At 55.3% G+C, this 27,534-nt stretch overlaps 1 protein-coding gene across 6 annotated transcripts; it reads left to right on the plus strand.

The window, feature by feature from the left end:
- The first annotated feature begins 125 nt into the window (after positions 1-125).
- TBC1D24 (TBC1 domain family member 24) lies at positions 126-26,967 on the plus strand. 6 transcript variants are annotated; one of them, XM_087449462.1, is made up of 8 exons: positions 126-165; positions 15,457-15,566; positions 16,679-17,760; positions 18,902-19,060; positions 20,307-20,370; positions 21,317-21,412; positions 21,692-21,914; positions 22,384-26,967. In XM_087449462.1, exons 3-8 carry the CDS (start codon positions 16,796-16,798, stop codon positions 22,536-22,538), a joined length of 1,662 nt encoding a protein of 553 aa, XP_087305588.1. In that variant the 5' UTR covers positions 126-165; positions 15,457-15,566; positions 16,679-16,795; the 3' UTR covers positions 22,539-26,967. The 6 variants fall into 6 exon arrangements, 5 of the variants coding, with proteins under 5 accessions (XP_087305588.1, XP_087305587.1, XP_087305589.1 ...); XM_087449461.1 differs by lacking the exon at positions 126-165 and adding an exon at positions 6,207-6,344; XM_087449463.1 differs by lacking the exon at positions 126-165 and adding an exon at positions 6,383-6,594.
- Positions 26,968-27,534: the final 567 nt, after the last annotated feature.

The following is a 27,534-nucleotide window of genomic DNA, read 5'->3' on the forward strand; positions in this document are numbered from 1 at the left end:
GGCGTCAGCGCGCATGCCCAGAACCCGCTGCGGCGGAGACCCGCGGGCGCCCGGGGTGGGCAGCGGCGGCGCGCGCTCGGCGGGGGCGGGGCCGCGTGCGCGCGTGCGCAGAAGTGCCAGCGCTCAGCGGCGCGGCGAGCTGAGACAGCGGTGCGCCGGGCGGAGGTGGGTGCGCGGCCGGCCCGGCGGGCGGAGGGCGGGGCGTGACCGCCCGGCGCTGGGGCTGCGGGGCCGGATCACCCGCTGTCACCGCGGCAGGGGCGTGCTGAGGGGGCCGCGGCGCCGGGCTCGGGGCCTCCGTCGGAAGCGGGGTGCGGGGGCGGCCGCGGCGCGGGTTGGGGGTCGGGAGTCCGCGCGGCCGTCATCCGGCACCCACCGGACCAAAGCCGACCGCGGCCCCGCCGGACACCCACCCCGGGGGCAGAGCCGGAGCCCGCGACCGGCCGCTGTCCGCGCGCCCTCCGGCGGCGCAGGGCGAGGCGGCGTCGGCAAGAGCCGTCCCTGTGTCACTCCTTCCTCGGGGCACTTTCCGTCTCCGCGGGGTAGGAAATCCTCTTCTGGACTCGGGGTTGCGACAGATTCTCTGATAACGTTCTGCCGTCCAAGACCTGCAACTCCTCGCCGCCGGGCCCTGCGCTCGCCCCAGGATGACGCGCGCGCCCGCCCACCTGCCGCCTAGGTTTCTGCCAGTCTCCGAGCCCGCTGGCCAAGTGCCCCCTGGCCTGGCCGCTGTGCCGGGAGACGGAAGCATTTCCATAGGGCCCCGGGCTTTCCGAGCCTTGAGTAGGCACAGCTGGAGGTGAGGGATGGTCTGCACCTGGTCACCGTCCTCTCTGGGCAGGGGTGCTGGTGGCCTGGCCACAGGTTTTCATTGGTGACCTCAGGACGGAAACAGCTGTGCTGTGGGTCTCTTGGGTTACGTCTTGCTGGGCTGACATTAAAGGCCAAAGGTCGTCTGAGGACCACTGGGATGTGCAGAGGCACAGGTTGACGGTTAGGTTAGCGCTGTGCGGGGGAGGCACGGGCCTGGTGGCCTGTGTGACTGTGATTGTGATGCTGGTGTTGTGGTCTCTCCTCAGCTGCTTATTCCTAGGAGGGAATCTGTCTGCCTTTCCAGGGCAGGTAGAAGCACTCAAAGGTGGTTTCCTTATTTTGTTGTATGTTTGCTCCGGAGTCAGCAGGGACTTCCAGGCAATTGCAGAAAAAACTATCCTGTGATTTGGGAGACATAGCTGTTTCCTCTTGAGGGTGAGGGCTCTGTCTTCACTTTCTATCCCCAGCCATAGTGTAGGCACCTGTAATCATTTGCTTAATGGTCTTGAAGACAAGTGTGTTGGGAGAAACAAACCTAGGTAAGAAGAGATCAAGAAATCTCACACAGGTTTTACAGTTACCCTTCCCAGCCAGTGATATGACCCCACATATGCTTCTTTTTCTTCTGAAGGTTGGTCTTCATTTAATCTTCTCAGCTCTCAGATACAGCCTTTACGTGAAGCGCTTATTGCGTAGTGCTCTGTTTAGAAGCTCGTCTCTCCCTAGGAACAAGGCTGCAGCCACATCACGTTCGTCTTTGCCCGCCCCCCTTGCCTGGCATGAAGTGGGCCCAGGGTTCTCTCTGAATGGTTGTTAAAATGAACGGAGATGCTAAAACTAGTGCGGTGGTTTTCATCTGGGTTAAGGGTGACCTTTGGGGAATGTAGAAGTAATCTAGTAATCTAGGCAGGCTTTTCATAACAATAATACAATTCACCCCCTGGATCTGCAAGTTCACCTGCAGGTGGGCCTCGCTAGTTCTCGCTGACCACACCTGGCAGGACGTCCAGCAAGCCAAATGACCTTGGGCACGCAGCGTTGCTCCTAATTTTCATTACAGTCTGAGCCAACCTCAGAAGACATGTTTAAATGTTTGCTTTTGGATGGTTTGTGGTTTAGAGTACATAAGGACAATGAAGCAGGTTATAAAAAAGCACTTAACATTTACCCTGTTCAATGTTTTACCTGTTCGAGCATACCTTTTCTGTTATGACAACTCTGTACATGGAAGAAAGAAGCCCTTTTCAACTGGAAGCAGCAATTTCAGTGGCTGTTTCCAGTGTCACTTTGCAAATGGAGATAATATCAAAGAAACAAAACGTCAGGCTTGGGGCTGGCCCGGTGGCGCAGCGGTTAAGTGCGCGCACTCTGCTGTGGCGGCCCCGGGTTCACAGGTTCGGATCCCGGGTGCACACTGATGCACCGCTTGCTAAGCCGTGCTGTGGCGGCGTCCCATATAAAGTAGAGGAGGATGGGCACGGATGTTAGCCCAGGGCCAGTCTTCCTCAAGGAAAAAAGGGGAGGATTGGCATCGGATGTTAGCTCAGGGCTAGTCCTTCTCACAAAAAAAAAAAAGGCTTTTTACTAAGAATCAACTTGAATTCATTACTCGATGATTTTCGTTATTCTTTCAACACAAGCTTATCGAAATCATATTTCACATGAGGAGGGCTTGTGCCCTGTGGTCTGTGGCTACAAAGTTGAGTGAGTCTCTGCCCTTAAGGAGCTTCCAGTGCAGTGAGGAGGCAGGCCAGCGAACTGTGGCCCTGTGGTAGGCACTCCCATGGAGGCAGACAGAGCTTGGTATGGGCACAGAGGAGTGGCATCCAGCTGGCTTTTAGTGGAGGCTCCTGAGAAGGGCTTGAGCTCAGGTTTGAAGAACGGATAGGAGTGGCAAGACCGTGTGAGGCAAAGAGCCTTCCCGGTAAAGAGACAGTGTGTGTGAAGTAACAAGGGCTTGGCTACCACGCACCGGCTGTTGGGAGAAGGGCAGTGGGGTGAAGAGAGGGAGATGAAGGTAAGGAGCTAGGCTGGTGGCAGATCAGGAGAGGTCTTGCGTACCAGGTTTGAGTTTGGATTTTAACCTGAGAGCAGTGGGAAGCCACCAAGAGATCTTGGGTTTGTGAGTGACTGATCAGATTGTCTTCTCCACCGGTGAGCAGGCGTTGGTGACCAGGATGGGTTGGTGAAGGGCTGCACTGAGTCGGGGCTGGTTAAGGGACCACTGCAGCACACCTAACAAGATGTAAGGCCAGGCACTGAGGAAGGGTGGCAGGGAGCAGAAAGCAGAGCAAGACCATGAGACAAGTGGCTGCAGAGATGGGAAGGGCCCTGGAGAAAGGAGGACTTAGGGAACACTCCAAGATTGAGTGAGTGGCAGCACCATGCCACACGGAGTGTGCCGGAAGGGAGTAGGCTTGGGGGTGAGTGATGACTTTGAGTTTGCTGAGCTGAGGATCAGTAAGACTTCGCGGAGGTAGGTGGATATATATTGGTCTGGAGCCAAGGAGAGCGTCCTGGACTCTCCTTCCTGTGTGACACTGAAGCGAGGGCGTAGGGTGGGCCTTCCCAGGAGAGTGTGTAGAGTCAGAAAAACAAGACTGAGCCCTGGAGGTGCCTAATGTCTTATGTCCATAAAACCCAAAGTAAATCGGTGACTGAAGTGTGACTTATAAGTCGTGCTTCTGTGGGGCATGGGGGCAGCATAGTGGGCTTTTTATTTCTGTCACAGAGCCTCAGTTTGTTGTTTAGAGTAAACAGCAAGATGTAAGACACTAAAGGTGCAAAAATCACATGACAGATTCTAGGGGCCTTCCTGTCTCACGTGTTTATTTGCCTTTTGGGAAACTTCCAGATTGTCACTGGTCTCAAAGGACTCCATTTCCCTCCGGACTGAGGGTTGGTCCTCTTAGAGCGTTCTCACAACTAGGTCTCTGAAAAAAGGCCTTCTCAGACCCAGAGATAGACCCAAGGTTGCAGAATTCTCAGTGTCCCCTCACTCTTCTTCCAGGACCCGAGTTTCTCGTGGTACGTCAGCATTAGCAGCAGGCCGGACTTGGGAAAGGCTGTTGAGGACACAGAGGCCAAGTGTGTGGTGCCCACTCTCCCATATTTCTCCTACACTCAAGGGCCTGGAGGCAGAGGGTGAGCAAAGGCTGACACTGCAGAAGGAGCCCCTATCTGCCCACAGGTGGCACATGGCCCGGCAGGGCTGGCCCAGCCTCTAGATAAGTGTGCACCATGGGCTGTTAGCAGTTATCTTTGTCTCTGATGGAACCTGCTCGCTCAGGGGCACGTGAGACAAGATCTCATTCTGTCCTGTGCGGTTGTGTCCCCCAGCCTGGCCGTGGGACCTCTTCAGTCTCCCCTGGGTGTTGCACAAGGATCTGCTGGCAGGGATCAGGTGTGAGCTGTCGTGGTTTCTCCCTCCATCCCACCCAGTGGTGCTCTCTCCTTTTATAGGCTATTGACAACACACTACACATGGCTTGGCCTGTTTCCTGTAATCTGAAACTGTGTGTCTGCCTAATTGTTACACAATTTTGAGTGGGTACCACACACTGAGGGTTGTTGTTTACCAGTGGGCGATTCTGTTCCCAGTAAAAGCCCTTCCGCTGTGTTCTAAATGTAGCTCCTTACCTGTGCCCTACCGGAAGCTCCCCTCACCTCTGTCCCTTCAGCCTTTCCTTGAGTCATTTTGCCCTCGTTCCCTAGTTATCCTCTGTAATTCCTTTTCTAGTGAGGGTCGTTCCAGCTTTCATCTCTTGGTAAACCTGTGGGCCTTAGAAGGATCCAGGTGTATGTGTTAACCCCTCCTGCCTCTGGCATCTTTCCCTGCCTTCCTGGGCTGTCCCGTCCCCACGTCCCAGCCCACAGGAGCACTCTCCTTCCTCAGCAGCCCAGTGAACCCCAGGCCTCTGTCTCAGGCCCTTTGGCTTCTTGGAGCCCCTGGGGCTGGACTGTGGAACTGTCTTTTAATCTGAGCCACGAATGATGCTTCCTGGCCTGCCCCCTTAAAGAGCTGAAGGGCTTGCCAAGGCCCTGTTCTGTGTCCCCACTGTTTCTGCTGCTTCCTGGACGAAAGCCTCCTCGTCCTTCAGGATCCAGCCGAGGCAGGCGCAGGCTCAGGGAAGCCTTCCCGCCCCCTCTTTCCTCGTGGGCTAGGGGCCCAGACACCCTGTGCTTTCTTCTCATGCACCTGCACCTGAGTCGGCGTGGTCGGTACCCCTGTGTGCCCACAGCCAGAAGCTCACTGAGAGCTGGGGCTGGGCCTTGCATCTGTAGTCTAGCACTTGGCACACCAGCATTCAGAAAGTGTCTCAAATGTCTGTTGAAATGATTAAACCTACAAGACTCCCTCCTGGGCCAGGTCTAGAAGTGCTGCCCAGAGCCTGCTGTGTGCCTGGCCTTCTGGGGCACACCTGTCACAGGGACCTTGCTTGGACTTCAGACCCGACAGAATTCTCATGCTGCTGACAGCTGAGCTTTCTTCCTCTACTTTTCATTCTGCACAGCTAGACGATTTACCCTGTGCCCTGTGGGGTGTTTTCGCAGACCTGCTGTTGGGTGCAAAGATGAGCTCAGAAGATGAAGATCCTGAATTAGCAGGGCCCCATTCCAACCCTAGCCCCCGCCTGTGTGGAGGCCAGACCAGACTGGGAAAAAGGTGTTCTGCCCAAGAAAGGGATGCAGGGAACCTTTCTGAGTGGCTAACAAGGTTGGGGCTCTGCCCTGCTCGGGGTGCCCTGCTGTAGGCTCAGGTGCCACTGATAAGACCTGCATTTGAACTTCCGACTGGGTGGCAGATAGATGGGCCAGCCAGCTGGCCTGCAGTGCTGTGACTAGTGCCTCGCTAATGGTTACACCACTTTGTACCTGGCACGTGCCCTCCATTGTGTGCCACCAGCAAAGGGCCCACTATCAAGTTCCCTGGTAACCGACTGCCTAGTAGTCACTGCGGAATGCCTGCTGTCATTAATATTTGAAAAATCCCTGTGCTCTGCTTCAGGGCTGAGGCTGGGCACCGCCTGCCTTCCCATCGTGTAAAGATGCCTGCTGGAGGGTCACATGCCGAGAACAAGTTGGTAAATGCTCCTTGTTGTTGTTATGTAGAATTAAATTTTCCTCTCGGGCCCAAGTGCTTTGGGATTCTTCTGAGTGTCCATCTGTTTCCTCCTTCCTGGCTACACTGGGTATGGCGTGAGACACCTGGGCTCAGAAGTCAGTCTAGTACAAGAGCTGTCCTAAGCAGGTCATCACAATGGCATGCCAAGAGTTAAAACAGATTTGGACAGGGAGGGGTGGAGTGTAGCGAGGGTGCCCTCAGCCCTGCCCAGGAGGGAGGTGGGGAAGGGCCAGTGAAGGAGGAGGGGGCATTTGGGCTGAGGCTTGAAGCAGATTGGACCGAAAGGAGAAAGAACAGGTGTGTCCTGCCTCTCCTCCTTCCCAACAGTGGAAGTCCCCTGTGTGTGTGGCTGCAGCTGGTGCGGTGCTGTCTGGCCAAGGCTCCTGAAGCTGCTGTTGGAGGGCAGGTAGGGTCAGATCCTGAAGGGAGGACGGGGGGCAGGGAAGGGTTTCAGGTGGAGAGTGCACAGGCAGAGCGCATTGGGAGTCAGTGCTGAGCTGTGCTGGAATCCCGGGGAGTATGCGAAGGTTGGGAGAGCAGTTGGAGGTACGGGACTTGAGTTCACAAGAGGAGTCTAGGCTGAAGAGAGGATGGACTCCTGCAAAAGCGACATTTGAGAGACTGGCGAAGGGGCAGGAGCAGCAACAGCCAGAGAGGTGAGGAGAGAGACACAAGGGAGAGGTTTTGGGGGCCCAGGGACAGGAGAGCTGAGAGCAGAGGGGTCAGCTGTGTGTGCTTCAGGGAGATAAGGGCCCAAAGGTTAGATCTGGCAGCCAGGCGGTAAAGGCGGGAGGGGTGGGAGATGGGTGCAGCCTGCTCCCATCAGAAGCTTGACTGGGAAGGAAAAAAAGGGTGGAGAGTCAGAGCTGGAGTGGAGCGTTGGGTTCTGTGGGTGGCTGTGTTGGGGCTTGTCTGTAACAGTAGAGAGGGAGCATTAAAGCTACAAGAGAGTTGAGGTACCTAGGAGGTGAGATCTAGGACCAAGGGTCGGGGGCAGATCAAGGTCAAGGTCAGAGAAGAAAAGCAGCTCCTGCCCAGCACCCCACCCTGTTCTTGGGGGAGAGTGGGAGGGTAAGGGCCAAGGGCAGGTGTGACGCTGTAAGCTAGTGCTGCCAGGAATAGAAGAGAGTGCTGGCGAGGCATGCTGAGAAGGGCTGCCAGGGCATGAGCAGGGCAGCATGATCTTTCCCCTCCATGGTTGGTGTTCGGACATGGAGAAGTGCGCTGCCAGGCTGGCTCTCCTGTGGGTTTTGCCCTGTGACTGAGACGGGGGCACAGGACGGGCAAGGGCTGGGGCTTAGTGGGCCGGGTCTAGGCTGGGCGGATGAGGTGAGATATTTGTGATATGCAACCTCTGGGTAGAGTGGTGTTGGGACCACCAGTGTGTAGATAAAGCGATAGAGATGTAAAGGTTTCTAAAGTTGGGGAGCTTCAATCCAGGGCTGCCTACTCGGCTCTCAAATGCCTTGCAGTGATGGCAGCGAGAGAAGGAGGCTGGAGCCTGGGGAGACCCTGAGGGAGACACAGGGTCCTGGGGAGAGCCTGGAGGAGGGGGCAGGGTCCTGGGGAGAACCTGGAGGAGGGGGCAGGGTCCTGGGGAGAGCCTGGGGTGGGGGGCCACAGGATCCTGGGGAGAACCTAGAGGAAGGGGCAGGGTCCTGGGGAGAACCTGGAGGAGGGGGCAGGGTCCTGGGGAGAACCTAGAGGAGGGGGCAGGGTCCTGGGGAGAACCTGGAGGAGGGCACAGGGTCCTGGGGAGAGCCTGGGGTTGGGGGGCACAGGGTCCTGGGGAGAACCTGGAGGAGGGGGCAGGGTCCTGGGGAGAACCTGGAGGAGGGCACAGGGTCCTGGGGAGAGCCTGGGGTTGGGGGACACAGGGTCCTGGGGAGAACCTGGAGGAGGAGGCAGGGTCCTGGGGAGAGCCTGGAGGAGGGGGCAGGGTCCTGGGGAGAACCTGGAGGAGGGCCAGGGTCCTGGGGAGAACCTGGAGGAGGGGGCAGGGTCCTGGGGAAGGTGGGGGTCAGGCAGGGTCCTGGGGAGAAGCAGGGCAGGGGCAGGGTCCTGGGGAGAGCCTGCTGCTGTCTGGCCAGGAGGAGGAAGGGTGCATTCAGGGAGAGAATGAGGATGTGGGGGGTTGCTTCCCACAGACAAATTCCAGAGTGAGAAGAGGTGGGAGTAGGGGTGAGGTGTGTAAAAAGCCAGACAGCAAGGTAAGGCAGTGTGGGGTTCAGTGATGGCGGTCATCCCAGTCAGTGACACCGTCACCACTGGCCATCCGAAGAATTGGGAATCACCCTACAGCTGAGGCCTCAGGTGGGGCAATGAGTGTCCTCCACCCAGGGTTCCAGACACAGTCCTAAAACTGGGCCTCTGAGGCCTCCAGCAAATTCCGGGGGGGTGGGGTGGGGGTGGGCTTTTCCCTGGCCTCTCCCCTGAGGGGGGGTGGGTAGGTGGGAGGACTGGGCCTCTCATGAGGAAATCAGACTTGACCCCCCCTTGACCCAGGAGAGGGTGGTCATCACCTGCCTTGGAATGCATCCTGCTCTCATGCCCAGACTCGTCCCCACCCCTTCTGGTTGTCCAAGGTGGATGGCCTCTGGGATATCTCCCCACCCCCCACCTCTCTCCCTCACAGTTGGCACCTGCCCTACCTGACTCGCCAGCCCAGACGCCCTTCCAAGCTGTCCCACCAGCCCTGCCCCTGCCCGAGTGCACTGCAAGCCGAGCTGCACTCTCAGCTGCCCAGGCACTCTGCTCCTATACAGGGGTCAGTGGGGCGTCTTCCCTTCCCTGTCCTGATGCCACATTCCCTGCCTGGCCCACTGCCCTGTGTCCCTGGCACTGTGAGCATCTCCTTATCAGGCAGCGAACATGTTCTGTAATTGCTATCTTTCTCTTCCCGACCTCGCACACTCTGAGGGCTGGAGTGGTGCTTTACCTCTGCCCGCCTGTGTCCTGGTGCCAAGTGGGTGTTGAGGGACTCATCATTCTGCCACATCCTGGCATGTCTGCAGGCTGCACCTCGGTGGGGAGTGACAGTCTCTATTTCCTTTTTGCGCTGACAGCCTTTAGCAAGGGTGAGGGGCTACCTATAGAGCCCAAATTCCACTCCTGGGGACCCTGCCTGAGAGGAGCATGCATTTCTCTGTCACTTGGAACTCCTCAGGCCCAGAACCGAGCACCTCATTGCCTTCCTTCCCCCTCGGGTTGTCCTGTTCATGGGTGTCGAGGCTCCCCAACACATGCAGGACTGGAGCCACAGCCTCCTTCCTCTTTGTTCTTTGTTCCCTGGTCCCCCTCCTGGGGAACGGAGGGAGGATTGCTCAGCCTGTGAGGGGAGAGCTGAGCAGCTGACACCAACAGCATAGCGCCCTGTCCTGTGGCACAGTGACTAAGGCCCAGCCAGTCCAAGACCTGGGTCCTCGGGCTGTGAGCTGTTGCTGCAGCCAGGGTGGGGGCCGTGGTCAGACCAGGCCAGTAGGAGTGGGTCAGAGTCCTAGCAAGCGACCACCTCCCTCTGCATAGGGCTGCCTCTTGCTTGGTGGGGCCGCAGTTGGCCCTTTGGTGGTGTCCAGGTCTGTAGGGGCCGGTTTGTGAGGCTGGCTAGGTGACAGAGAAGTCCAGGAGCCAGCATGGGCCGAGGGTTGGGCATTTGGGCAGGACCTCACCCCAGCAGCCCAGGCCTCTGCCTCTAACCTGAGCTGCCCTGGCTCTGGCTGAGAGGCATCTGTGTCGTAACAGCACTTTAAACTCCATAATGGAGTGCCGCCTCTGCCCTGCCAGAACCCCACCTCGGGGTTCTCTGTCCATTCCTTGATTCTCTGCCCCCCACCTTTGGGTCACCTTGTCTGGTGGAATCCACCCCTTGGGCAATCTCTTGGGTCTACCCCATCTTCTCCATTTTCCCTCGCTAGCCCAGCTCTCCTCACGCCTCCTCTTCTGGACTCTGCCCGCCTTCTTCCTCAGCCACCGGGAGGATTTTTCCAAAATGCACATCTGAGCATGTCACCTTCTGCTTGGACTCTCCTCCTGCTCCCTCATGTGTGGGGGCAATGTCCAATGTCCTAGAGCAGCTGGCATGCAAGGCTATCGGTTCCCTCTTATCCCACCTCTAGCCGCTCAGCACCGCCTGCCTGAGGCTCCCCAACTTGCTGTGTCCTCCCTCATGCACCCATCCCCACCCCCGTACCGGGCTGACTCCCCATCTTTATACACTTGGGGTATCATTGCCCCTTCTGTGGTGCTCATGCTGGGCAGCACCCTGCCTGGTCTCTCATGGCACTTACTGCATGTGCTGCAGTCATTGGTCTCCTTGAGAGCCATCTTTTACTCTCTCGTCCGTGGTGCCCTGCCCAGGACCTGGCACAGAAAAGGCAGCTCAGTAGGAGTTTGTCAAATGAATAAAAGTTTGGGGCAGAGGGAGCCATGATGGTGTGCTGGGCCCCCGGGAGAGGCGGCCTTTGAGTGGGGCACAGCGCCCAGTGTTGGCAGGTGGTTAAGATGGAATTGCCCAGGCTTAACGTGCAAGTCTGTTTTTGTCACATGAAAGCAAGTTTGTTTTCAAATCCAGTTTGGAGAAAATCATGCTCCCCACTTAAGAGATGAGAAATGTCGAGGTCTCTTGACTCATCAGACCCTACATGGTGTTTTGGGACAGTGGTGTGGCATTGGGAAGCCAGCCCTGAACTTGCTGAGGAGGGCACATGGGCAGAGCTGACCATCCCGGGTGCCTGTGCCCCTGTGGTGGGAGAGGGGTCACCATGAGCACTCTGGAGGCTGACAGAACTGGGTTGGTTCTCCCTGTGCTGGGGACCCTCAGGTGCTTCTCTGTATCCCCGTTTCCTCATCTGTAAAGTAGAGCAAGTCCCTGTGCGTATGGGGTTGTCCTCGGGATTAGAGGAGATAGGACTGTGAAGCTAAATCCCCTGGCAGCCAGCGGCTATGCAGTTTGTGTTCCGAGATCCCTGAGGATGGGGTGGGAGGTGGTCCTGCTTGAATAGGGAGTGCCAGCTGCTTGGTCCTGGGTGTCTCCTGCCCACTGTCCACAGTGAAGTCTTGTCTTTCCTCCCATATCCATGTTCTCCTCCCACCCCTCTCCTGCTCAGAAATCTGCTCGGAGGGCCGCACACCCAATGTAGCAGAGCCAGCGGATTCAGGGGGGCCTGGGCTCCTCCCACCCCCGCTGGCCACTTCCCTCTTCCTGTGGGCATGCTTAGGGGGTTCACCATGGAGGACAGCGTTGGGGTTTATTTGAGCCCCCATGGGGTATTCCTGGCCGAAGTGTTGTGTCACAGAAACTACCCTTCCCAAAAGGGACTGCCCTGGCCCAGGCCCATGGGGAGGGGGCTGTGGGCTGCAGGCCTGGAGCCACTGAAGGGGGCCATCAAGCATTGAGTCTCACCAGAGCCTGCTGTGAACTGGGCCTTAGCAGACTCAGGACAGTGTACTCCAGCCAGAGGGCACAGTGGTCGTCACGACCAGACGGAGAGCTGGACCAAAGTGTCACCAATGTGGTAACATAACATTTTGGGGAAATAGAGGTCAATTTCCTCTTATATTTTTTTATTTTTAAAGAAATATTTGCTTCCCATCAGGTAGCCTGAACTCTCAAAACAGGCACAGTATTTGTGTAGGAAAGGGTTGTGCGGGTCACTGGAAAGGGCTTACAGGGGTGGAGAAGCCGCGGCACAGGCAGGGAAGGGGAAGCAGGTCCGTCCAAGAGGCCGTTGGAGGGACTGTCCCCAAAGAGAGAACAGGGGACCTGCGCGGGTCTATCCTGTGGCTGCACCTCTCCCATGAGGAGGAGGTGTGCTCGGGCCTCTTGGCAAAACTGATCGGGCGTTGACCCACTGGGACCCGTCACTCCCCAGACGTCCCTGAGCCAGTGCCAGGTCAGGGGACCCTGAGGAGCAGTAACAACGAGAGGCCCTTGGGACATCTGAGCTGCCTTGGCGCGCCAGGCTGTGCTGAGTGCTTTCTATAAACGGTCTCAGTTAATCCTCACAACAATTGACTTTTAAACACATCCGTTGGATCACAGCCCTTCCCTGCTTCCCACTGTGCTTCGAATAAAATCTAAACTCCTCCTCCGTGCGTGATCTGGCTCACTGCTCTCCACTTGCTCGCTGTGCTCCGGCCACACTGAACGCCCTTCTCTTCCCGGAGCACAGCAGGCCAGTTCCTGCCTCACCGCCTTTGCACTTGCTCTTCTTATTGTCCAGAGTGACTTTCCTTAGCCCTTCTGGCTGCTTCCCTCTCATTGCTTCAGCTCAGATTGGGAGAGGTCTGCCCTGACTACCTTAGCTAAAGTAGCCACCAGCATCCAGACGTGCTGTGTGGTGTCCCCCACTCTCTGAAATGAGCCTGTCTGCAGGTCTTGTGACTCTAACAGGATGGTGAGTGGAATTTTTCCTATTTTCCTAGAATTGCAGGCTAGGTCAAAGCTGAGGACAAAAGACACAGAGTACTTGCCTACATTCCAAATTCAGGGAGCTTCCAGCAGCTTGATGGGCTCCTCGCACAGCTGGTGAAGAGGTACCACCTCAGAGAACCAGCCCTCCCCCACCCCTATTCCTCTACAGTAAACTTGGGGGGGCCTTTAGGTGACTGTGGTGTTTGTGGTGAGAAATTATTCCTTCTTTCCACCTCCTGAGGCCAAGGGAAAGTGGTTTTCTGGGGCACCTGCTGGCTGGGCCCTGCTGGCCTTCTGCCCTGGGCTGCCGGAGCAGGGGCGAGGGGAAGTGAGAGAGAGAGTGGGTGAACCCGGAGTAAGAGCTCAGCCTGCCAGGGCCGGCCCGGTGGTGTAAGCGGTTAAGTGCATGCGCTCCACTGCAGCAGCCTGGGGTTCGCTGGTTCGGATCCCAGGCACGCACCGATGCACTGCTTGGCAGGCCATGCTGTGGCGGCGTCCCGTATAAAGTGGAGGAGGATGGGCACGGATGTTAGCCCAGGGCCAGTCTTCCTCAGCAAAAAAAGAGGAGGATTGGCAGATGTTAGCGCAGGGCTGATCTCCTCACACACACACAAAAAAGAGCTCAGCCTGCAGGTATTGCGTGGGGACTAATGCTGTGTTTTACCGACAGGCACCTGCCGGCTGAGGCATGGCTTGTCTGAAGTTCAGGCAAACAAGCGGCAAAGCTGGACTTGGAAGCCAGGCCCGTCTGACTTGAACAGGATCATTTCCTGCATTAGCTCCTGCCTCGCTTCTGTACCCCCGGCCGCTGGGTGTGTACGAGGAAGTGTGACCTTCCCCAGGCCTGGTACCTTTATCAGGAGCTGGGGGACTGTGGGGAATAGCTGAAGGCTTGTTTCCTGCTGGGAGCAGGTGGTGTGGACAGCGATGCCCAACAGCCTCCAGCTGCAGGTGAATCACTGGGAGGGAGTGTCACCTCAGCTCTACCACTTACCACCCCCGAGCGGGAGGGTCCAGCCTGCAGGGTGGCACGTTTTTGATCTGTTCCTGCTCCCTGACTGCCCCCTCCTGACAGCCAGCTTAAACAGTCTAACTTGGTTGTGAATGTATGTGCACGAAAATGCAAGAAAAAGACATTGAAGGATATGCACTAAAACAATACAAAAGTAGATGGTGACTGTCATCAGCAGAAGAGGGAGTAGGGTTGAGGGTATAACTTGAACAGGACTTTACAGTTTTACTCTCTGATTTTGTATTGCCAAGCGGTGCGTCGGTGCGCGGCCAGGATCCGAACCGGCGAACCCCGGGCCACCGCAGCGGAGTGCGCGCACTTAACCGCTTGTGCCACCGGGCCGGCCCCTGATTTTGTATTGTTTGGCATTTTTGTGATTATGCATGTTAAAAAAAAAACCTAAGGAAACCACCCTGGACCTGGTTTTATAGACGCCTCAGGAGGTCACTGCGAGCCTTGTTTGCTGCCCCAGAAACGCCATGCTCTTCTTTCAGGTGGGGGCTTGGGGAGGAGGCCTGCAGGGGCCAGGGGGCTCCTTCAGGGTCTCCTACACGTGTCTTTGCCTCAGAGTCCCTCCGAATCCAGCACGTCCCTGGGTGACTTGCTGCAGCAAACGAAACTGTGGGTCTGCTGCTCCCTGAAGGTCCTTCAGAAGGAACTCTCAAGGTGCAGCAGCTGTTCTTGGAGTCTGCAGTTTAATATTCAACCCGAATCGGAGGCCAGCTGAGTGAGGGTTGCCGCTGTCTTGTCCAGCTCCTGTTCTGTTTATAAACAGGTTTATTGCCCCGAGAAGGAGCCGGTTCTTTTCGTGCAGACAGGATGGGCCTGGGGTCCCTCCAGAAGTTAGTGGGCTCAGAGCCTAGAATGAAGGATTTAAACTCAATAGGTAGTTTGCACAGGGAAGATTGTGGAGTGCAGCGTGGGCATGGCAGTGGGGATGTGAGTGGGCTTATTGGCCTGGCCTTCAGAACCTGGGGAAGAGGGGGACCCTCACTGCTTTCCCTCCCAGGACAGAGCAAAGGAATCAACTGCCAATAGGGTTTCTTGTCTTCTGAGGAAAAAGGTTCCAGCACTGGCAGCAGGCCTGGTCCTGCTGTGGGCAAGGCTTTTCCAGTGAGACATGTTAAGTGGATGTTGTCACAAAACTTTATTTTAATTGATGTTTTCTATGAGGAAGGCCCTATAAGAACGGTATCAATGGATATAAATCCCAAAAAACTGGAAGCAGGGACTTGAACAGTTCCTTGTACACCCGTGTTCACAGCAGCATGATTCACAGTAGCCAAAAGGTGAAAACAACCCAATGTCCATCGACAGATGAATGGATAAACAACATGTGGTCTGCCCACACAGTGGAATATTATTTAGCCATAAAAAGGAATGAAATTCTAATAAATGGGTGGGCAGGGATGAATAGGTGGAGCATAGAGGATTTTTTGGGAAGTGGAAATACTCTGTATGATACTATAATGAGGATACATGTCACTTTACAAATGTCTACATTCACGGAATGTACAGCACCTGGAGTGAACCCTCATTAATCTACAGATTTGGGTGATTATGATGTGTCAATGTAGGTTCATCACTTGTAACAAATGTACCACTTGGGTGAGCAATGTTGATAATGGGAAAGGCTGTGCATGTGCAGGGGTAGGGGGTGTGTGGGAAATCTCTGTACCTTCCCCTCAGTTTTGCTGTGGACCTAAAACTACTCTAAAAAAATAAAGACTTAAATAAAATAGAGTAGTCAAATTTATAGAGACAGAAAGTAGAAGGGTGGGTGCCAGGGGCTGGGGCAGGGGCATGGGGAGTGAGTGTTTAATGGGGACAGAGTTTCAACTGGGGAAGATAAAAAAGTTCTGCAGATGGATGGTGGTGATGGTTGCACAACAATGTGAATGTACTTAATGCCACTGAACTGTACACTTAAAAATGGTTAAAATGGTAAATTTTGCTATGCATATTTTAACCACAATAAGAAAAAAATACTGTTTCAAAGTGTTTCTCAAGACATCTTCTAACACATACAGGTTTTACACTATAATTCTTTCCACTCAATATTCTTAAGGTAGGATTTGCTTTTTATATTTTCAGATGAATGTTCTAGACGCAAGAGAAACTGGAATGATCTGGTCATTTACCAAAACTCGCTGAAGTAAACCCTTGTGACATCTCCAGACACTTGTCCCATCCCAAGCGGAAAGGTTAGTCTGAGGTGTGTGGGCAGACTGTTGTGGTTTGTGCCGACAGTAGCCTTTGGCAAAAACAGATGTTAAATTATGGTATGCTGAACGGTAGACTTCTGTCTCGCTGTCCACATGCAGTGACCCGTCAGCCAGAGAGTCTCACGTAGCACATCTTACCCACTTTTTTATGTCTGCCTGAATCTCCGTAGTTGCCCATAATGGAGAGGTAGCACCAAATCCCCCAATACTTCTGGCTCCTTTGGACCCAGAAATGTCTAATTTTGAACCTGTGACACCGTCCATTTGTTTCTCAGTCCTCATATCTGCTCCCCACCAGTGATTCTTCTCTGGAGGGCCTGCCGGGAACTTAGCTGGCATTTTTAGAAAGTTAAGAACTGGTCTCCAAATTCCAACCAAGGGACGGTGGGGCAGAGTTGGTGTGCGTCTTCCTCGTGATAGGCAGGTGGTTAAAGACCTGAAGGCTCTGAGAACTGAAGCGAAGCATCTCTTGACTTACTGGGGTCTTCTTGACCAGCAGCTCCTCTCAGAAGGCCAGCAGGCCGCAGGATGGTATGTGGGAGCCTGGTGGGCCACCCACCCCGAAACAAAGAGTTGTTTTCAGCAGGGTCAGGCTCTCAAAGCCCTTCTGGGAACTCGTCTCTAGCTTCTTGTTACTTGGAATCCATGTGACCTAGTCCAGTAATTTCATAAGCGCTATGAAAAGAAGTTATATTCCAGAATTCATAGTGAATTCTCAGAATACCCACTTATCTTAAATGGAAAGCCTTCTAATACTTTATAGAAAGATTAAAATAAAACATGTTCTTTCTGGGGCCGGCCCTGTGGCATAGCGGTTAAGTGCGTGCACTCTGCTGCCAGCGGCCCGGGTTAGGATCCTGGGCGCACACTGACGCACTGCTTGTCAGGCCATGCTGTGGCGGCGTCCCATATAAAGTGGAGGAAGATGGGCATGGATATTAGCTCAGGGCCAGTCTTCCTCAGCAAAAAGAGGAGGATTGGCATGGATGTTAGCTCAGGGCTGATCTTCCTCACACACACACAAAAAAAAAACATGTTCTTTCAAATACGAACCTCCACACGTGTAGTCAGCATGGTTTGTAACCCTACAGGGTATGGAGGAGCAAACGGGTTAGCAGAGAAGCCTCGGAGAGGGGGCTGGAGGATTTAGCTGCTCTTTGCCGCCTCCTGCCAGCCCAAGGGCCTTCCTCCCAGGTGTGCCTTGCACTATGGACTCCCCGGGGTACAACTGCTTTGTGGACAGAGACAAGATGGACGCTGCCATCCAGGACCTGGGGCCCAAGGAGCTGAGCTGCACCGAGCTGCAGGAGCTGAAGCAGCTGGCACGCCAGGGCTACTGGGCCCGCAGCTATGCCCTGCGGGGAAAGGTGTACCAGCGCCTGATCCGGGACATCCCCTGTCGCACGGTAACGCCCGATGCCAGTGTGTACAGTGACATTGTGGGCAAGATCGTGGGCAAGCACAGCAGCAGCAGCCTGCCCTTGCCTGAATTTGTGGACAACACGCAGGTGCCCAGCTACTGCTTGAACACTCGAGGCGAGGGCGCCGTGCGTAAGATCCTGCTGTGCATCGCCAACCAGTTCCCTGACATCTCCTTCTGCCCCGCCTTGCCCTCCATCGTGGCCCTGCTGCTCCACTACAGCATCGACGAGGCCGAGTGCTTCGAGAAGGCCTGCCGCATCTTGGCCTGCAACGACCCCAGCAAGAAGCTGATCGACCAGAGCTTCCTGGCCTTTGAGTCTTCCTGCATGACGTTTGGGGACCTGGTGAACAAGTACTGCCAGGCGGCCCACAAGCTGATGGTGGCTGTGTCGGAGGATGTCCTGCAGGTCTACGCGGACTGGCAGCGCTGGCTGTTCGGGGAGCTGCCCCTCAGCTACTTTGCTCGCGTCTTTGATGTCTTCCTGGTGGAAGGTTACAAGGTGTTGTACCGAGTCGCTCTGGCAATCCTCAAGTTCTTCCACAAGGTGAAAGCTGGGCAGCCACTAGAGTCGGACAACGTGAAACAGGACATTCGCACCTTTGTCAAGGACATCGCCAAGACCGTGTCTCCCGAGAAGCTGCTGGAGAAAGCATTTGCCATCCGCCTCTTCTCTCGGAAGGAGATTCAGCTCCTGCAGATGGCCAACGAGAAAGCCCTGAAGCAGAAGGGTATCACCGTCAAGCAAAAGAGGTGGGCAGGTCTCTTGGGGCTGTGGGTGTCACTGGCCTCTGGGCAGGCTGTGAGGGGCCCGCGGGGGGCAGGGCTTTGGTAGAATGCATCCTGGGGGTCTGGGGCATGAGCTTATCCTGCCAGCCTCTTGGTCTGTCTGTGGCCGGCCAGTCAGCCAGCCATGCGTGCGTGGATAGAAAATCCCAGGAAGGGAAAAAGAGCCTTCCTGGCTACAGCCACGGGCTGCTGAGGCAGCTGTGGGCATGGAGGGCACAGGGCCCTGTCCTCAGGCGTGAGGCCCATGGCTGAGATGGAAGCTGGATACTGACCGTGGGGTCAGAAGTTCTGGCAGTTGGCCAGGCTGGCCGCCTCTGGTCATTTTAGAGCAGCCCCTGCTCTGCCCCTCCAGCTCTGGCTCCCTTGCTGGCCGTTTTCTTGGCTGCTTGGTGTACCCCCATCTCTTGAGCACAGCCCCTTGGGGAGCAGGGAAGGGCCCACAGTGTCCTGAGACCATCTTGGGGTGGACACTGTGACCGTGCCATAGGTGGGAGGCCTTTCTCCTGGGCCAAAGGCAGGTGTATCCTGGGCATCAGTTCTTGCCACTAACCTCTTCTTGTCTCTTTTATTTTTCTTCCTTTTCTCCATGTCCGTTGCTTCCTCCTGTCTTTCAGTGTTTCACTTTATAAAAGGTAGGTCTGGAAACCACATCTCCACGGCTGGATTCTCTCTGTCTTCCAGTCTGGCTGTCCCAGGGCCTGGCTGCTTGCTCTGGCTCGCAGGGCTGGCTTCAGCAGTGCTGCCTCGGAGCCTGGCCAGTGTTCAGGCACCATCTGTCTGTCTGTCTGTCTGTCTGCTCGGCTGCCTCAGTTATGCTGTCTGCTGGTGCTTGGCTGGTCCTGAAGCATTGTTTTGCCAGAGCTGACTCGCTCTCTGTCCCTGTTTCTTAGAGAAAAGGTGCTTTTGTCCCCACCCAGGCTGGGTGCTCTCCCTTCTTTTAACGGGGTGGGGCTCCAGGGATCAGCTCCACCCCGTTTCTTCCTGAATAGGTGAGGAGCCTCCTCTAGGCTTAGCTCCCAGAGGGGTGCTGCACCTCTCCAGGTTGGGGGTGCGTGGTCAGGGCTGGGGTGGCAGCTGCGCTCTGACCCCTCTCCACTCTCCCCAGGCAGTTTGTGCACCTGGCCGTCCACGCGGAGAACTTCCACTCGGAGATCGTCAGCGTGAAGGAGATGAGAGACATCTGGTCCTGGGTCCCTGAGCGGTTTGCCCTCTGCCAGCCCCTCCTGCTCTTCTCCTCGCTGCAGCACGGGTACAGCCTGACCAGGTAAGGCCCAGGAGGCTGGGGGAGGTGGGTCCTGCGCTCCCGAGGCCCTGAGGCATGGACTTCGAGGGCTGGAGGGTGCACGCGGGGGCAGAGTGAGCCGTGGAGTTGCCCAGCTTCGAGGCCTGCCCATGCTTCCAGGAGGTCACTGTGGTGGCTGGAAATGGGCCTTTGAACCTGGGCACCTGGGCAAGGCCCTGCCTCTTCCTCGGGGGCCTTAGAATTGGGAGCCCCTTTTCTGGGCTTCTTTCATTCCCAGGCTGCTCAAGCTTCAGGGGTTATTGCCATACGTGTCACAGCTCCAGGCCCCCGTGTAGGCGTTGTGATGACATAGGAGGCAGAATTCCCAGCCAGGAGCTTCCAGACCTGTAGGAGAGGACAAGTCGAGGAACAGGCCTTGGCTCACTCCTCTCCTCCCCAACCTCGTCAGGCCACAAGCCAGGTCTGTGTTGGCCCTGTGGGGCTGTGCCTGTGCCGGGCCCTGGCCCGTGTCCAGGCTATGCCTCCCAAGGCAGCTCTGCCAGGTGCAGCCCCTCCCTTGAGTCTGAGACGGCATGTGTGCTCAGAAGCTCTGGCTTGGGTCACAGGTGACCTAGCAGAGGTGACACAGGCAGAGCTGGCCCAGCCCACATGGCGGGCACCATCTGCAGCCCCACAAGCATTATGGCATAGCCGGAGCTGCATTCACCCGGCCCCCACCTCTGTGCAGTGTGGGAGGCCCGCTGAGGGACAGCCAAGCAAGGCCACCTGGGACGCCAGCCAAGTCCTGGACACCTGGTGCCGCCACAGTGGCAGCCTCAGGCCTCCTCACCCACTTCCTGGTGCCACTTGGCTCCCACATGCTCGGGCTTCTGAGGACATTCTGGGCTTTCCTAGAGCGGGGACCTGTTCCTCTGGTACTTGTTTCCCAGTAGCACCTGGCACATGGCTCTGGCTGCTGGGGGCCACCTGCTGTGCAGCTTCTCCCCCCGATCAGACAGGGCAACAGTCCTGACGTGGCTGACCACTCGGCCTGCAGGCCGCCTGGCTGGGTCTCCATCTTGGCTGAGAAGAGTACCCAGGCCAGGTGATGCCAGGTCCTTGGTCACTGTGCCTGGTCCCCAAGAGATAAAGGCACACAGTTCCCAGGCCCATCCACCCTGAGACAGCCTGGGTTTCTCAGACTCTGTGGGCGCTGTGGAGATGGCAAGGGAGGGCTGAACGGGTGACAGCTGCCGTCAGGGTTGGCACATGTGGTCTCTGCCCCCAGGTTCTATTTCCAGTGTGAAGGACATGAGCCCACCCTCCTGCTCATCAAGACCACACAAAAGGAGGTGAGGAGTGACCAGAGGGAGCCTGGGGTCCGGGCCTCTGATGAGCTCTGGGGAGTCTGCTGCTCTCCGGCAGCTTCTATCCAGGCTTCCTGTGCTTAGGGGCGCAGAGCAGAGCTGGCTGTCCACAGAGAGGTGAATCCAGCCTCCCCGTCTGAGCCCCCCAAGTACCCAGGGCCTCCCTGTTTCCCTGGGGGGTCCAGGCCCCTGTAGAAACAGCCTGACAGCTTAGAGGATCGTTGCAGAAGTGGCTAGTGGGCCAGCGCCCATTGAGTCCCCTGCCCCCCTGCCTCCACCCAACAGGTGGGTCTCTGAGCCCAGTCCTCTGCAGTAGCTGTCACCTGGAAAGTACCCTGAGATGTCTACAAAGGTCAGAGCTCATGTGTCCCCATCCTGGGGGCATCTGTATGCGGTAGAAGTTCCTTGGGCAGTGGCTGCCAAACTTGCACCCACAGGAGTTTTAGGTACCTCACCCTATTCCAGACTCTGCATCTGTTTTATAACAGGTGACTCTGACTGTCAGACACTTTGGGCAAACTCTGCAGCCACTCAAAGGACTGACTCCCTAATGGTGAAATCAAGTGCTCTGCTGGCTGATGGGGATTTGGGGAATGTTCTTGCAGAGGGGTACCTCCTGGAACCTTCCATCTGAGGGGCCTTCCTGGGGCGGATGCCCAAAATGAATGTGACGTGGGGCTCGTTCCCATGCTCGGAGGCCAAGGAGGGAAATGAAAGTATCCCAAACAAACTGATGGCAGCAAGGCAGCCACCCCCGCTCACTGCCAGCCCTGCCCCCTCCAGACTCTGACCTCCCCACACCACTCTCCACCTGCTGCCCTTGCCCTCGAGTGGGGGGGCTGTGACCATCCCACGGCCCCTCAGCAGGCCCTGAGCGAGGGCGCTCCTGCAGGCAGGCAGGACGCAGCCTCACCAGGGCCTTTTTTCCCAGGTGTGTGGAGCTTACCTGTCGACAGACTGGAGAGAGAGAAATAAGTTTGGAGGCAAACTGGGCTTCTTTGGGACTGGAGAGTGCTTTGTGTTTAGGGTGAGTGGGTCTCTCTGTGGGAACTCCGCCCCATCACCCCTGCCCATGTGACCCCATTTGCCACAGGACACCCTCCCATCTCCTTCTGGTTTGTGATGATTAGACCACGAGCTTCATGTGAGCGGGCAGGCCCTGTCTGCCCTGTATGGTGCCATCTCCCCACCCTGGCACGAGACCTCACACACAGAGGGCTCTGATGAAGATTTGTGGGGGAAGTGGGCAGGAGGGGCCCTGCAGGGCACCGTGTGCCAGCTCCTTACACTGCCCTTCCACCCTCAGCTGCAGCCTGAGGTCCAGCGCTACGAGTGGGTGGTCATCAAACACCCGGAGCTGACCAAGCCGGGGTCCTTGGAAACTACCGCCACTCCATCCCCACTCTGCCACTCCATGTCCTCAGACCCTACTGACCGCCTCTCACCGTTCCTGGCTGCTCGGCACTTCAACCTGCCCTCCAAAACTGAGTCCATGTTCATGGCCGGGGGCAACGACTGCCTCATCATAGGTGGGCACCTCCCTCCACTTCAGGCCGGGCTCCTGCCTGCCCTTGGTCACTCAGCCTGGTGGGAGGGTGCAGGGTCATGGGCAGCCGAAGCCCCTGGGCCAGCCCTTGCTGACCCGGGTGGCAGGTGCCTCGCCTGAGGGACAGGCAGAGCCCCGATGATGGCACGGGAAGGGAGTGGGATTGTTAGGGGGTGGAGCAGGCACGAGGGACAGGAGTAGGGACAGGAGGGTGCATGCTGGGGAAACGGGCTGGGAACTGGGGTCTAACCTGGAGCTTGGACCCTGCCGGGGGGCTTTGGAGGGTCCAAGGTCAGCCCTGTGGTTTTAGAGAGGCCTCTGGCAGGGCTGGGGCTGGGGCAGGGACAGCTCCGAGACTTGCCCCGTCCAAGTGGAGATGCTCAGGAGCCAGAGGAGAGCGCCTTGGGGGGCAGTACTCACAGAGGGGCAGCCACTAACTGAGCATCCCACAGGTGGAGGGGGTGGCCAGGCGCTCTACATCGATGGGGAGCTGAACCGGGGCCGCACCGGCCACTGCGACACTTTCAACAACCAGCCCCTCTGCTCTGAGAACTTCCTCATCGCTGCCGTGGAGGCCTGGGCCTTCCAAGACCCTGACACCCATTGACGGGCCTGCGCCCATGGTGATCCAGCTGCCGCTGTGGGGTGGGGCGGGTTGAGGTGGGATGGGACGGTGGCCAGGCCCCCACTTCAGGGAGGAGGCAGTGAATGAAGATCCCCCCAACTTTGTGTGGGGTGCAGCTGGGGCTCTGGTGCTGGGCTGGGCAGGGTTGCCAGGACCTTAGCTGGCCAGGACCATTCCTCCTTGCCCTGCTGAAACCTGATCAGACCCTGGCTCTCCTCTGTGGAGGCATCCTGTACCCCAGACCTGGGAGGGGCTATATCCTGCAGCCCCTGAGCCTTAGTCCCTTTGGAAGGGACTGGAACGGCAGAAGGAACCTGCGCCAAGTGTGGGTCAACAGGCCCCCCTGCTGGTGCCTCTTAGCATGGCTCCTGAGCAGAGTCCTATAGCCGCCCACCTGGCCTGCTGCTGGTGGCTCCCCAGATGTGTGTTGGTCCCGAGAAGAGACAGGCACTCTGGGCACCGTTCCTTGGCAGGAGTGTCTGCCTGGGGCTTCTGACCCAGTTCCCTCCTCCCCACTCTGGCCTCCCAGGGCCAGCTCTTGGACAGTAATGGCAAGTGAAAGAGGAGAGGGCAGGATTGTGCTGAGCTCTGGGCCTCTCCCAAGGGAGGATCAAAGGCTGGAGGGGACATATGTGTCCTTGTGTTTCTGCAGAGCCTGAAGCTTCTGCTGGGCCTCATTGTGTGTTCACATCTGAAGAGGCTGCCCAGGGCAGCCCAGGGAGCTGGGCAGCCCTGGGCAGCTCCATTTTCCGGGGCCTGTCCAGAGAAGCCTGGACCCATGGAGTCTTCTTCAGCCCTCCGCCTCTCTGGCCTGGGACCTCCTTAGCTCCTGTGCACTCTCCCAAGCCGCCCCAGTTCGCCTCCACGTCACTACAGTGACTTGGGCCCTGGGATTCCGTCCAGACTTCTCAGCATGGCGTGCTTGTCTCATCCAGCTCTACTCACCTCGCCTATCAGGCCGCACACACCCAGGTGCCAGGCTGCGCCCTCCCCAGCTCCCGGCTCATGTGGCACCTTCACCACGTACCCCTCTGCATGGCACATGTCCTCCCTCTGCGTCCCTCTCACAGCACTGTGATCGGCCACATAGCATGGTTTTCTTGTGGCACCACCTCTCCCCTTCCTCCTTGCCTGCCAAGCCCTGAGCTGGGCCCACGCACAGTAGGTTCCAAATGAAGACTGGCCTGTGAGCACTGCGGGGGGTGCCCCTCCTGCCCCATGACCTCCCTCAGCAGGTCCTGAGGGCCTGGGCGCCCCAGAGGGAAGAGGAGAGAAGCAGACACCCAAGTGGCCGTGCTGAGGCCGTGGTGGCCCGGAGCCATAGGTGCCAGGCTTCCAGCCCCCAGCCTGATCTGCACGTGGCTCCAGCCAGCCCCCTCGTGTCCCCACATACTCAACCCTGCCCATCTCCACACTTTGCTTGCTCTTCTCATGGGGTGTTCGTCCTCCCTGCCCACCTACTCAGATCTCCTCTGAGCCAGGCCACGGTGCTGCAGAAGGGAGGACCAGGACCCTGTGTGGCTTTGGGCAAGCCAGTGAACCTGTCTGGAACTCAGTTTCCCCAACTGTAAAACGGGGCCAGTCATCCTGCTCTGTTGTCCCCACCCCCCACAGGACTTTTGAGAGGCTCTGAGGGGGACAGTATGAGTCCCTGTGGAGGGGAGAGGTGCTGGAAGGTGGTGTTACCACTCACCACCTGACCCCCCCCCCGCTGTCCCCCCTTCTCCACTGCAGCCCTCACCCCTCCCCCTTCCTCTGAGCCCACAGCCCTCGCCTGTACTTTGGTGTTCATTAAACACAGTCTCATTCCCTGAACTCCAAGGGTCCAAGTCTGGTCTCTTCAACCAGAGGTGCCTCCAGGGGCTCCCCCCAGGCATGCCACCAAATGGGGTGCGGGAGGCTGCACCCCCGCAATGTCTGTCAATGCTTTATCACTGGATCATTGAAGGCCTTTTAAAAACAGCCTTTTAGAAGCAGCTGAAGGTATATTTGAGCACTATTTGCACGGCTCCCTCTGCAAACTTCCTGAACTGGGGGATTCTTTTTCTGGTAAGTACGGAGGATTCTCTGTGGCTGCCCCAAGGGCCCCGCCCGGCCTTTCCAGAGATCCAGCCCAGGGACGGCGATTGCTACTTAGTCACAATTTCTATATCATGAGATCCTTGTGTGTGCATGTGAAAGATTCAGTTTCTTTGAGTTTCATATCTTCCTAACTTTTCTGCTAAACTGAAAGGTATGTTGATTATTATCTTTTTTTTTAATTCTCATTATTGTCCTTGTTATCTGATATTAGGTCTTCCCAAATAGAACATAATTTATTTTGTTAATATTCTCTTATTTCTTCATGATTAATTATTATTAGCTTTTGATGATAAAAATTAGGCTGGCCCCGTGGCTTAGCGGTTGAGTGCGCACGTTCCGCTACTGGCGGCCCAGGTTCGGATCCCAGGCGCGCACCGACGCACCGCGTCTCCGGCCATGCTGAGGCTGTGTCCCACATACAGCAACTAGAAGGATGTGCAGCTATGACATACAGCTATCTACTGGGGCTTTGGGGAAGAAAAGGAGGAGGATTGGCAATAGATGTTAGCTCAGAGCCAGTCTTCCTCAGCAAAACAAAAGAGGAGGATTAGCATGGATGTTAGCTCAGGGCTGATCTTCCTCACAAAAAAAAAAAAAATTAGCCAAAGTTTTATGAATTGCATAATGAACTATCGTTTGTTTTTCTAGAAATATTAAAAAAAAAAATTGAACATAGTTTAAACCAGTTCATTAAATTAAATGACTCATTAAAGTGGACTGTATGTCTTTAGGGCTTCAGAAAAGCAGTTTTTCAAAAATAATTTGTAAGACAAGAGTAAGTCATTTGTATTTTATGAATTTTTCAGAGTTATAATTATTGAAGTAAAATTAGTATTTCAATTTTTCCTATTTTTATAAGCTGCATGCTTATTTTCTTAGTTTTTCAGGGCAACTTGTTTTAGAAAATTCCAAAGATTTCAGAAGACCTTCAAATTTCTCTTATCCATTTCCCCAAGCTATAAAGCCTTTATAGTCCCCTTAAGTATTTTATATTTAATAGATTCAGTTTTTTGTAACTTTTTATTTTGAAATAATTTTAGATTTACAGAAGAGTCACAAGGATGTATAGCATTCCCATACACCCTCCCCAGGTCCCCTCCCCCCACCCCAGGTATTAACATTGTATGTGTATCAAAACAAAGAAATTAACCTTGGTATAATCTTATTAAATTACAGTCTTTATTCAGATTCTCTGTTTTTCTGCAGGCCTTTTTCTGTTCCAGGAATAGATTTACTTTTTATGGATATTTACTTACCCACATTTTTATTAAATCCAGAATGTCATCAAATTCACAGGAGTAACACTGGTCAAAAAAAAATTGCCACTAATTAAGCAGTACAGCGACTGTCTCAAACATGTATTTGTGTATCTTGATTGTTCTCGTCCTCTGCCTAAATGTGGAGTTTGCATGGAGAAGTTACCAAATGAAGCAGGACTAGCGAGCACACCTCCTGGGTGCTTCACCCTGCAACATCTAAGTAAGGTGGAACAGTGTGTGGATTTTTGAAAATAATCTGGGGTAAAAAAAAGTTGTGATCTTTGTTATGTTAGTGTCAGATTGTGGTGGAGAAGTTAGGTACAGGGTCAGGTGATTCGTTGCTAAAGATGAAATGCCTCACACCCTTGCAGACACACTCATTTTATCCTGCCGTATGAAATTTGTCACCTCTGCGCTTGGGACCAAGGAAGCAAAATCAGTGGACACACTGTCATGCAGACACTCTGACCTGTGACATGACATAGAGATACACCAACTAACAAAAACCTTCCGCTTCAGATTGCTGAATCCACAGGTGTATTACCTGGCTACTCAGTTAGTTACACGAGTTAGAAGCCATTTTATCAGTGAGAAGCACCCCTGGCCAGAGGGAGCCTGCAGGTCTGATCTGGTCCAGTGATGACGTGGTGAAGCTCATGCAATCCAGTGGGGCATCCCAGCCCCTGTTTTTATCTTCATGGGAAGATACAGGAGCAGACCTCTGCTCTGTTTCCTACTGAAGTGCATTGACTAACAAAGGACACGTTTTGTCAAAAGCTTATGAGCTAAAGATTGAAGAGAAAAAAGTTGCATGAATCATTTTACCTTTCTGTTCTTATATAGGGTGGTTATTGGCTGAAAAATGGATTACTGGATTGACGCTTTGGAGCATCTGAATGAATGTAATAAAATTTGCGAGGACCATGTGAAAATATACTAATGTGTAGTGAGCGAATGAGTGGCTTTGCAGCAAAATCTAACTTTGGAAAAGTGAAAAGTGATTTAGTAATATGTTTGGTCAGTGTTAATTTGAGTCCTAAATAAAATTAATGAGAACTAATGGAACAACATCACTGTGAAATATTTGATATGCAAGTGTTTCAGTGGGATGGGAAATCCTGGGTGCGTCATCTCCAGGCCAGACAACGTCCACCCGTGGAGAAGGCAGCACTGGATGTGCTCCCTTCAAGAAGAACTGGAAAGGCCACATTAGCGGATGGAATGGTGAGAAAAGCCCCCTCCATCTGAGCAGAGACACTGCTGCGTGCGCTGCCCCGGCCTGTGCCAACCAAGTCCCACTCCGAGTGTTTGCGTGGCTCTTGTTCACAGCGCTTGCTATGCAGATGTGCTCCCTAATGTGAGGAAAGAGAGGAGGGGCCGTCAGGAATCAGGGTCCAAACATCTCAGTCAAGAATTGCAGGGTCTCTCTAACATGTAAAACCCAGTGTCAACAAGTTGTGCTCATTCAAAACAAGAGTATTTTATCTGGAAGTTTATAGAAGTCAACATTAATGTCTTTTCTAATACCTTGCGTTTTAATTGGGTGTACCTATATAATATGAAGAAAATGCAACGCTTGCCTGCACAGATGCCGGTCCCTGTTGCTTCCCACCTTCTGCTAGAGTGCCTTGGCGCCC

Source organism: Ceratotherium simum, chromosome 26 (assembly GCF_057802395.1).
Source record: "Ceratotherium simum simum isolate JZ-2026a chromosome 26, ASM5780239v1, whole genome shotgun sequence".
NCBI lineage: Eukaryota > Metazoa > Chordata > Mammalia > Perissodactyla > Rhinocerotidae > Ceratotherium > Ceratotherium simum.